This window comes from Cataglyphis hispanica, chromosome 7, assembly GCF_021464435.1.
Source record: "Cataglyphis hispanica isolate Lineage 1 chromosome 7, ULB_Chis1_1.0, whole genome shotgun sequence".
In the NCBI taxonomy this organism is placed as follows: domain Eukaryota; kingdom Metazoa; phylum Arthropoda; class Insecta; order Hymenoptera; family Formicidae; genus Cataglyphis; species Cataglyphis hispanica.
Window position 1 is genome coordinate 3,163,445 of NC_065960.1, and position 12,498 is coordinate 3,175,942.

The following is a 12,498-nucleotide window of genomic DNA, read 5'->3' on the forward strand; positions in this document are numbered from 1 at the left end:
ATATATTAAAATCGTTATAATGTAATATTATATGTCGCGCATTTTATATAATAAAAATCTAGGACACAATGTTTAATGAAAAATTGTATCAAATTTATTAAACAAATTTAGCAAATGAGTGAAAATTTTATTTTAATCATATTTCACATGAAATACGCATTTTCAAATTTTCTTAATTTCAAATATTAATCAGAATTAAAACATTTACATTCCTGAATAATTCCGCCGTTGTCATATTAATATTGTTGAATCAAATATTTCTCTCTCTCGCGAACGATATGTCTCGCGATGCACATCCATATTTATATAGACAGATGTGGACACATTGCTTCGAAGCCATATCCATTGTGTAATATCATGGATGCTGGTTTCTTCTGGTGCCAACCATCGAAAGTTCGATACTTTGCCACATTTTTCTCGATAAAAAATGTGCGCATCGCGACATCCGGGAACATTCGACGCCATGAAGGAGAAAAGTCGCACTAACTCGTACATCATACTCGACGTTTCCGATCGTTTAAATGTAATAAATCCAAATAACGAGACTGATACTCTGAGAACTTTTGGAGGATCGAAAATTGCTTCGAAACATTCAAGTGTCGCGATACATAATCCCTCGAGATTTTTTTCAACTAATATCTTGATTCGAGATTCTCTTTCATTCTTTTTGTAATTGTTAAAAGTTTCTTTCGTGTCTCTAATTTAATCTGAAATTAAATTTTTTTCTCGCATTGAATATGACATTTTCATCGCGCACCAGGCAGTGTGTTGTTAACGTAACAGGAAGAGAACCGTGACAATATTATTGATATCGTACGATGAAACCGGCCTAACGCCCTCTGATCGTCCAACACACAATCCATTTTAGTCCGCCCTTCTGGTGTATGCGACGCGAATAATAATTTCAACTTGGACGCGCAACTGACGCAGCATTTGCGCGGCCATTATCGTCATTGCCGGGATTCTCTTGGGATAACGCCGCATCCAAATAACCGTTTTTATTGTTACTTGTTATTAAATTTTCAACGGTCTGTCTGCAGCGTGTGCGGGCGCGTGTACGCGACGGGAACACCTCGTTATCTCCGGAAAGCGAGCTCGTAAAATAAAGCCTCCCCGCCTTTCGTCTATATACATGTATAGTGTACCGCGATAATTATAATCATCATTATGTGCGCTAATTTGTCCATTGAATGAACCAACTGCCTGGAAAGAGACTTATGTACCGTGAAATCCAACATTTAACATAATCTTTATCTATAAATACGGATATTAAAATATTGGGATATTAAAACGCTGAGAGACGCAGTTATTTGTTCAGGATTTATGCAACATGTTACCGTGCGAAATGATACACGCAAATGTCTGTTGTCACGTCTCGTGATAGTGGAAAATTGCCGATCTCATCCAATGATGATTGAGCGTTTCTCGAGGTAGTATCGGCATACATCGCATGCGCTATAGGATCCATCGATCTGTTGCGCGTGATAAATCTTGCTGCGCCCTAATAATTGATGCGCGAGAACGCGCTACGAATTATTTGTTTTTCAACTTTATAGTCGAATGAAAACCCGGTTGAGTCGTATTATCTGATCATCGAAAATCTGAAGGAGGCGCGAGCAACCGGCGCGGAAATTCTCTTTATGCGCGGAAAAGACTTTTCCGTTTCACAGCCCGTTAACTCGGAGAGGAGAGGAGGTGGGATGGAGGATGAGAGAGTTAGACGGAATCACTTCCACGTCGTTTTGGCAAACCGCCTTTTACTTCGCGGTTGTTTTTTCGGCGAGATAAACAGATTGAGCAATTCATTTGAATGTTTCGTGGGGAGTATATGCAGCTGGATGTACGGATAAAACACGAAAAAATTTAGCTTATCACTACATGCTACAAAAACGAAATATTTTATTTTCGTTATTTTCTTATTGTGTTTTGAAATAAAATATTTGGTCTCTGTTTTTTTGGAAACTAAAACAAATATCGAATTAAAACTGTTTTTTAATTTGTTCTTACTCGGTGGAAAACTTGTGACCGAAATTTTATACGTGTAAAAATTTTTAATTATTTATTAAATAAGACTTATTTATATGCTCTATTTCTCTTTAATTTAATTTATATATATATATATATATATATATATATATATATATGTATATAAAATTTATTTAAATCTGAAATATTTTATTAAAGGATGTTTTTTATTTTTAAATTTATTATATTTTTATTGTATTTTGGAGTACATTGTAAGAATTCGCGTTCATTCGAATACATGAGAATATTAAAACGAGTTCACGAGATAACTTCTCATCTTTGCCAACGAATTTTCAAATACCACCGAAGCGTGAAATTGGCGAACCGTTCCATCAGCTCGCCATGCTTCGTGTAAGCTAAATAGCCAGATATGTGTTGAGACGGTACCGCACGCGAGGCACCCGACTGGATGAAGCGAAAGGTAGAGCAATTAAGCGGGGATAACGAGTATACTATTATCTTAATGAGTTCAGGATTCAAAGATAGCTTTTAATTATTTCGAATAAACGAAACCGGTAAATATAGCTTGGGCCCGACATGAAACACGAAAATCCTTTTTCGTGAAACCAACCGTCACCTCGAAAGCTTCGCCCCATCAATATCGATTTTACCCGCACTATTACGAGGTTTGTACGTGCGTTTGCCATGAGAGCCCTGTTAGAAATAGACGGAGAAAAAAAAATCCTTATTTATCTTTCCTCAAGTCTTAACGACTGCGCCGTAACTTGCTGATTTAAAGATGAAGCTTGGTCGTGATCGAAGAAAACGTAATCTCTGATGACGATGCAACTCTCCGTCTAACATCATATTCATCGTGCGCGTAAAAACATGTGTGTAGATGCCTCACAATCAGGGATCTTCACCTCTTCCGACAACAACATCGCGAAATATCGACTATCGCGGATCAAATCGTCGCGTGTTATCTTGAGATTCGTCAGCGGTGCGCAATCATATTTATCAAGGGCAATGTACCTTACAAGTTGGCGCATCACGTCGTTTGCAACTTGTTCGCCATCTGCGACGCTTCGATAGCCGTTATGAGGAAGAAACCTATAATCATCCGTCACGTACAGTCGCAAAGCACGTGGAATTTATCGACGATTCTTGAGCATTGAATTTGTTGCGAAGCTCTTGAAAAAAAGCAGCCTGTCTCGTATTCGCGTTTCCTGTTTCTTCCGGTAATGTTTCTCGCAAGCGTGTTTTTTGTAATGTGTTATTCTTAAATAATGAAATACATACATGTACATCTCTCCGTGTAGCCGGGGATTATATGACGTTGGAACTCAATTAAACATCGAAACGTTAACGTGATATACATGAGCGCGAAAGTGGAGTAGAATTTAATTAGGAGAATCCATATATACGAAAATGCGTATTCTATTTCCTCCCCAAAGGCTACATGTATTTTTTTTTTTTTTTCATTTCACATATTTTAAATTGTTTACTACGATATTATGTATTTCTCTCTTTTATGTGTATTTTATTTTACGTATGTAAATATATTATACCACGATTGCGAAAATTAATGAAGCCCACTGTGGAATAACCGCAGCAGCATTATTAATTGGAGCGTTTGATCGTTATGATTTTGATTAAGAACAGCACTTTGCAGATATAACCGTTCCAATATTTACTTTATTTGTGATAAGCATTTCCAACTACGTTCAGTATTTCGGCATGTATTTATATGGCATGTACCTTTTGTCGTCTCCCGCGTGTGCAATGTTTCATTCAAAATAAACCGTCGTAAAGTTACACGATGACAAATATTCGACATCGCAAAAACGAAAGAGAAATTATAATCGGAGTAAACAATCATATATATATATATATATTATAAAGTTGCTGCGATTAATTATATTTTCTATCTCCGCGGGAAAGAAAGAGAGAGAAAGAGAGAGAGAGAGAGAGAGAGAGAGAGAGAGAGAGAGAGAGAGAGGGAGAAGCGAGGCAATGCGTATATTAATTGTAAGGTAATGTGAGTTTTCGTATTTATTATCAACGCATGCGCGTGCTGTTGACGCAGTTGTGCATATATTTTGAATGAGACTTCGCGAGAGAGGTCGGAGTTTTAATGAAATTGTTTGCGCTGAGTAACGAGCATCATAAGGATCCTCGTATAACGTCCATGTAAAAAAAAAGGAACTCTTAAAACACGAGCATGTCGTGCGCGTTTCTATTTGTTTCTTTCTTTTTTTTTTTTTTTTATTCTTTGTCAGTAATCTCGTTGCGACGGCGTGATTAAGGTTCTCGTGGTTTAGAGTGTCACTTCAGCCGGAATAATTGTAAAAACAGAACGTGATACAAAGTGTAAAACCGCCTCTCCTACGTTCCAATTGAGAAACCGTACTCGTTTTATTTAAATCAATTATGACTTTTGTATGAGACCGTCGCATAAAATTATATTCGCAGTACTTCAATTTACAGTGTTCTAATTCTTTTCGAAATTTGAATTCAATCATTGCATGTAATAGTATAAAATATTGCGGAGATTGCAAAAAAAAGAATATATAAACATTATTATTTCGTATAACGTTGATAGAAAACTGATATTTATCGCATTTATCCGTTTCTCGCGTTGCGGATATGACAATGTCCCGTATTTGACAGAAGAGCATTTTTCGAATTGTCGAACAGCCAAGCTGTCGTATATCGAAACGAATTCAAAGCATCGATAAAAGGCTCAGTCTCTTTTCACGGTGCCGCCATTCACGCCGCTTCGGTTCGTGACGGAAAATTCTTTCAGATTGAAACTCGCGCACGGTGCCAAAAGAGAATATTTTGCGATCGCGAAGTTTGAACGAGGCTCATACAATTCACTCTGTCGTAGATAAAAATTATAACAAATTCGTCCGCGTAATTATGCATTCGCACAAACACGCGATGAAAGCGGCGTTCTGTCAGTCGTTAATAAAGGGGCGAGGCATATATTGACTTTCACATTTTTAACCGACAAACGCTTTTATAATGAATGTTTATGCAACGTATAAATTCTTCCCGTGGTAGAAATATGACTGTGATTAAGATATAGGAGCTTTTTTTTTGCAATTGTATCTTTCAAAGTTTCACAAGTTGCGACAATCGCGAAAATCGAGTTTTCTCGTCATTGCTCGTTTCATCTTTACTTAAGCATACTTGGCATTCTCGTCCGATACTCCATTATCTGATCGCGCTAGGCCAGCTTATTTCGCTTCATTTGTCGATCTCGGTTGACGTCCCATTACACGCCACAAGCTCTCTATCCCGGTGTCCGCCCATGGCACGTCGGATTTGAGAAGCAACGACCCGTTTCGTGAGATACGGCATTAGCGATCATTCGGACGTCCCGCCAACTAGTGAACTCTAATTTGCGGTTCTCGCTAATTGAGGAACGTATACGAGATTGCACCGGCGGACAAATGAAGAGATTCCCGGATGCGACAGGATGCAGCGTTATCATAGTTTCGAGAATATAACACGATAATAGTTCATATCGACATATTGGCGCAAACTAAATTATTAAATAAAACAGATTGGACTCTGAACTCTGATTATATGTACACTTTATAAAATACGTGAATTTTCCGAAGTGAGTTTTTCGCTTTAAGAAAGTTTAAATATTTTCTTTTAAAACGAAGAATTCTTGTCTACGAGATAGCAAAAATAATACCTGGTGTGACGAGGAGCGCGATACCAAGGAGTAGAGCTCTCGTCGTCACTTCCACGATTCGTCGAAAGTCCCTGCGACACCACCGTAACCGATGCGTCTTTTCTTCGTCGTCCACTTCCACTTCCACATCGTTTCTATTCGCATGCTCGAAGAGGCCCAGACAAAGCCGCAGCTTCCGGTAACCGAAAACCGAACCGATCCCATTTGACTCGGGCATGCGTCGCTTCAGAGTCTCCTTTTTTTCAATCGCTTCGTTCTCTTGACGCCTATACGGTCGACAGCCTGTGCAGGTGGGCTGACCGGAAGCGAGGATCGCCTCGTGGTCAGTCCTCCTAAGAAAAAAATCTTCTTTTACGGTAAGCGATTTTACCTCATCACTTATGTAAATCTTGTTGATTAGCAAAACTATTCAAATTGTTTTCATGAATCAACATCTGTATCAGCACGTGATTTATTTTTAAAAAAGCTTTTTATGCTTTTTTATTATTTTTTCTACATATGTAATTTATTATGTTATTATTACACAAAATGTCATATCAATGTTATTAAAGGGATAGATTATTTGAGTTTTAAAATTTGTAATTTTTTTTTTTTTATTTCGCGCACATTTCGTGTTGTACTAAGATAACTGCGCAAAAAATATATGCAAAGCTGACTCGATGCAAAGCTATATGTAAGGCTATACAAATAAATTGCATCTTTTCAACGTGACATCCACGATCGCTTACCTGTCCTCGTGGTCGTCACACGCGGCCTTCTCCTCGATGGCATGGTAGCTGTCGTGCCTTAGGGACCGAAGACCCTGCGAACAAGTTCCTCCGGTCCTACACTGGAACTCGAGCCGTCGCGGGAGGTCCGTGGCTTGTAGCCCTCCTCCGCCCCCCATACCCCCGCTCCCATAGTACCTACGGAAAGCGGTCGAGGCCTGTTACAACTATAGCACGCGCAGTAACAATCGTTGGTCGAGGTGAGCTACGACCGATAAATGACACGGCGCTCAATATGTCACATAAACCAGAAGTACTGACGGCGAATAAGGAGTAAAGAACATATATAGTGGATCTTAGGATACGAAATGACATTAAGTAATAGCTGCAAATTTATACACTGCACGTTAAATGTCTCGAATTATGAGTGATAATTTTTCAAAAATTTGCGTATCTTTGTATAAAAAAAGAAGATAATTGCAAACATTTTCTTTACCATATAAAATCTGACTTGCATATACTTTAATTTATCTGACGCGATTATTAAACATGATTCTCGTTCAGACTCGATGTTATAAAATCTATTAAAATTTTTCGGCATCCAAACGTTAAATTAATTTAAATTAATAGAGAAAAAAGTTGAGTGTATGAAAGTAAAAAATTATATCAACCCATCATTTCATGAAAATGGGGACAAAAGTGGATAATTAATGTTTTAAGCAAACTTTAAACAAGATTTACTAATTTATTATATTATTATATTTATCTCGTATTTTGTTTTTATTAAATATAAATTGAGATTCTCTCACTCACCCCTTCCGCTCCGCCACTACTACCGCTGCCCGGATCGCACGCCCCCGATGCCGATTTTCACGAACCTCGCCACTTCCTCGTCCTTTTCGCCAGCCGCTTCAACTCCCGCAACGTGTCGCTCTCATCACCTACAACACAAAAGAATAATATTCATCAGCGGAGCACTATATTTGGAACAAAGTAAAAAATCTTTACTCGCTTCTTTCGATAGTAAAAATAATATCGCAGCAAAAATATTTATTGCATAATATCAATTGTTGTGGACTAATAGCTTATTATTATCTCTCGCGAGATACGCTTGCGCAATCGCTTTTCATTCGAGATATGACTTTGTACAACAAATACATATATCCGTACACACATCCACATCCGTGCGGGTGTGTACGTACAGACGAACGAATCCTTTGGTAGATAGTTGAAATTCCGCATAGGCGAAACATGAATCGATTCGATTAGCAACATACGTGCTCAGATACAAGCTTGATTGATTCAATTTGGGTTCCAGCCCCTACGAGCGATGCTTAGATGCAGGTAGACACTCCGACGATGAACTGGTAATTATATCACGTTCTGAAGCTGCCACGTGATCTGGCAGGAGCCAAGATCGAATAATATTAAATGATCCCGAAAGGAAGAAATTAAATATTTCTAATCCTTGAAGCAGATGTGACGTGAATTCTATGATATCAATCGAATTCAATTTAAAGTCTTTAATATTTCACTTTTACGGACGATTGTAAATGCTTATTTTATCCAATACAATAAATTAACATTTATTTTTATGCAATATCCATTTTTTTTTTTTTCAATAAAATCGTGCTTTTCCAGATGTATCCAAATTTTTAATACTGTTTCAACATTTGAAAAATGTTTCGATATAATAATTCCATATAAATACATACCATACACTGATTATGAGAGTAACGTAATTGAATTAATTAATTGAATAAATTGAATAAATTAATAGCAATTAAATTTAATATTGTAGTGCTTAACTTTCACATAAAAAAACGATGAAAATTTAATGCAAATTATATCACGATATGTGCGTATATACAATATATGTATTACGATCACGAAATAATGCGCGGGCTGGGAGGGGGGAGGGGGAGGTTGGGAGAGGCTTATTTATCGTATGTCAATACGCATGAAGATTTCATCTCATTCGAAACACGTTTCGTGTAATATTAACTCTGACGGGAATTACGACTATTCTGCGCTAGTAATGATCGTTCTTTCTGCAGAGATGTAGAGAGCAAGTGCGTATTAAATCTAAGTATTGTACTTTCACGCTCGTTGATCGCGAGTCTGTGTGAAATGAATAAGAGACGTGCCCGATGAAACGAATTAATAGAATCTCAAAATGTCGGACTCACAAAATATTGTAGAGATTAAATTAGTTTGCGTCGAGCTGTTACGATAATTAATTAATTAATAAAAAGAAGCGCATGCATATCACATCCTCTTGATTTAATAAATACCGCACTTTGCGCTGTAGAAAAAAAACTATAAAATTTGTTCTTGTACATTAAATGGATAAATAATGTAGTAGTATTCTACAGTAATCCGTGAGCGAATGCCGCGGTAAAGTTACACGATACCGTAAGCTTACAGTGCTCTTATTTATGATCACCGTCGGCTACTAATGCTGTAGCATCAATCAAGCGTTGTTACTCACTCTGGTGCTAAGCCAGATGGCAGATTAGACTCGCACTTCCCTCAAGAATTTACGTACGAGCGAGTGGAATTTAAATTCTCGCACGTGCATCATCGCAACTGTCGACTGCAAATAACGTTCTTTTCATGTACTGTGTTCTACATCTTGTACAAGTATAGTTTATTATATAAGTTTTATATGATGGATAATATGTAAGAGTTATGGCGTTTTCTCGAATTTAAATAATGTTGTTTTATAAAAATAAATAGTTAATTATATTTTATACAAGTGCAGAGAGCATTGTGTACTTTATAGTTTAAGCATTGCAGAAACAGAGTTTAACAATTTATTTGTTTCACACAAATGTCGCAAGTATTTTCTGTCAAATAAATGTATAAAATTTCCAACATAACATTGGTATTACCTTACTATTCCTGACTTTATAGCCGATATTATTCTCAGAGTAAAGTCACGTTTTATTACCGAACGTCAAACTACCCTAACTCTCGGATAATAGTGGATTCTTCCTTCATGACCGAGGTTGGAGTAGTGAAAACTGCGATTCCGAGTCAGTTTGCAGATTTAATCGAATAGTTCAATGGAGAATATAATTACGAAGAAATTCTGTCACTTTCGTTATTATCTTGTAATTAAAGCTGAATTCTTCTTTTTTTTTTTCATTTTTCTCCAACATGTTATACACGTGAATGTTGGTTCTCGATTAATTATATATTATATATTTTATCGATTGGACGATAGTATAAAATGGAGCAGCTTGCTTGCGAGGGAATATTTATCGCCTTTCTTATAAATATGGATTTAAATAGCTCGGAACGTGACTGCAAAATCGATTAAATAATGTGGAACAGCGAGTGACCTTTTGACCAGAATCCACATTATATCGACAAATTGTTCGCATAATAAAGTTATTTTGTAATTGGAATTATTTCCAAAATCGAGAGTGTGCGAGCAATGTACAAACGAGAGTACATCTAACTCAGTTGTTACCTTGGCTGAAGAGGGGAATGCCAGTGGATCGTACTAGTACTAATAAAAGGCGCAGGGCTATACTGTTTGAACAATGGTACGTGTCATCCACGCAATTGCGTCCCACCAAAGGGTTGCGACATCGGTTGTCATAACTCGTCTTCGTGTTTCCCGATTATTAGCACCGAGCCGATGGGACTGACTAGTTTCTCTCTCTCTCTCTCTCTCTCTCTCTCTCTCTCCCTCCTTGCTTTCTCTCTCATCCTGTTATCCCTTTCCCACCCATACAATCTAACTACTGCACGACTCCCGTATATGATATCAGACTCGGTTGGGCTATAAATCGAATCGACCGTGAGAAGTTTAGCACTGGACGTGTCGACAGCTGAAATTCCTACGGGTAAACATAAGAAATCAGCTAAAATCGCATCCGTTTTATCTCTAGAACAAATATTTTTTACATCGAACATTTCGAGACGTACTGTTTTTGAACATAAAATTGACGTCGTTTTTATTTTTGTTTTTATAATTGCAAACATTTGTGTTTCTGAACATAAAATTGACGCTGTTTTTATCTTTATTTTTATAAAATGCAAACATTTTATAATATTATATTTACGATAAATACTAAGCAAAGTAGCATGAAACCCATCAAATCATTCGGTGAACGAGTTTTTTTTCATAATTCTTCTTTACGCAATTCGCCTATTCTATCCGCTGTGCTGTCATTTCGGGACAAAACGAAACAGCCGGTTAATTGGCTCGTGTCAGGACTACATGTCCCATGTGACTTCATTCATTATCGGTGTCGGTCGAGGTAACCGGAAGCGGGGGGAAGTATGGGTCGGCATCGCGGCACCGATGTATCGCGGCGATTTTTCGGCCTTGTTTTGTATCGCCCGTCGGCCGATGCGTTTCAACGTCGACATCGTTGCATTTTGCGACGTATGCGATACTGGACATACGTTTCCCGAAGTCGATACAGACCGACCGCGAGTGAATTACTCGTACGCGTACGCTAAATTGCCGAAAGTTTTCGCCCAATTTCACTGATGACGCGCGCGAACTTCCGTTGTTCAGCCGGAACAACTATGCATGAGCTCGGAAGTTCGACTATAGATCTTCGTTTGCTTTGCGCATACATGTACCATCTATGTATCCATGATATATATATATATATATGTAGATCCGTGCCTTACATTTAACATATTCCGGATGCAAAGTTCCGAGCATTCGTATTCGCGCCAAGCTTTGTTGAAATTGTAAATCTCACAGAAATTATATTGATGCAAGATAAAATGATATGAAAAGATGCGAAAAATTTAATTAAATCACCGCTTGTGCGTTCGCGTGTTCATTCGTAACAAAATGCTAATGCATAAAACGTTCCTCTCCCCTCTCTCCCCTCTCGTTCACGCTTTTTTGTGCATTTGAAAATGATGCAAATATTCTCGACCGCGTAAATCGCGTTTAAAAAATTGTTACGCCGAATATTCACGGCCAATTTCGCTGTGTGGTCGTCGAGTTGAACAATTCGATTTCAACGACAATCCAAATGGCCCCGGTCAATTGCAAAGTTTCTACGTTAATGCTTTTTTTCCTTCCTCAAGCATTTTGACAAGCATTTAAATTAAAATTTGTGAAATAAAAACATACCAACTTTACATCGCGCGGATATCTCTGATTTGTATAACAATTACATTGATTATTATCCACGCTAACTTTTCAAAAGAGTTTGTCATGTACCATGACAAACGACCAAACTCTTTAAAAAGTTCCTTTACACGGTTGTCCAACTTCTGCGGATTGTCATCTCTTTTGACGGGAAACATAACTTTCTAAATTGCTTTGGGACAGAGGGGGCCAACTTTGTCATTAACCGTTTTTGCGAGCTTTCTCGCCATCGGCCATTCGCTATTTTCGCGTTGCATTACGAAATCGCGATTTTTCTTTTTCCTTTTACCTCTATTAACTTGAACAACTTTGATAGCAATCGCACACGTAATTCTTTCGATCAATGTGACTGATGACAAATTGATTTCGCACGACGAAAACCTCATTATCGAATACGCGTCGAGTAATTAGTGATGCAAAGGTACGTATGTTATAACATGGCTAATTTCGCAGATGCTTGATAAATCTACGTCGCTCAACATATAGCACCAGTATATTCCACAAACTTCTCCACCATCCCTCTAGATTCAACGTGCACATCCGCCGCAGGGCATTTACGAATGATCTTGTATACGCGTGTGTACATCTGACACGGCCTCGAGGCTTTTCAGGGCATATCAGCTCTACGGTATATCTATCTGTCGCGGAATCTATTTGAACGTCCTCCTGCACCAATGATGAGGATGTTAATTATTACCGCCAAGGTTCGCCCGAGACTAAGAAGATCCCTATCGGCGTTAGAATTTCGTGATGAAAGCGAGGAACCCGAGGTCACTCGCTTGCAATAAACCATCGTGTCTCCGCTATTATAAGCGAATAATATAGTTTATCTGGCAAGGCTAGAATTTTGGCGAAACTATTCCTGGTTTTGCGGCAATTGCGCAATTGTCGGCACTTGTCAGCGGTTGAGAGGAAAATGTGCCACGAAGACGATGTATTTATAGCCTCTAGCGCAGAATTTATAATTACATCTCTACGTGTAAACC

At 38.0% G+C, this 12,498-nt stretch overlaps 1 protein-coding gene across 18 annotated transcripts in view; it reads right to left on the reverse strand.

Annotated features, from left to right (window-relative positions):
• Nucleotides 1-12,498, reverse strand: part of LOC126850734 (protein turtle) — a 208,725-nt gene that overhangs the window by 50,675 nt on the left and 145,552 nt on the right. For 17 of the 18 annotated variants that reach the window (XM_050594005.1, XM_050594010.1, XM_050594008.1 and 14 more), the window contains 3 exons: nt 7,195-7,322; nt 6,403-6,579; nt 5,675-6,006 (listed from right to left, as the gene is read on the reverse strand). In XM_050594005.1, the coding sequence (XP_050449962.1) occupies nt 5,675-6,006; nt 6,403-6,560 (490 nt within the window). In that variant the 5' untranslated portion in view covers nt 6,561-6,579; nt 7,195-7,322. Of the gene's footprint in view, nt 1-5,674; nt 6,020-6,402; nt 6,580-7,194; nt 7,323-12,498 lie in introns of those variants that run through there. The other variant, XM_050594013.1, reaches the window with a different exon arrangement.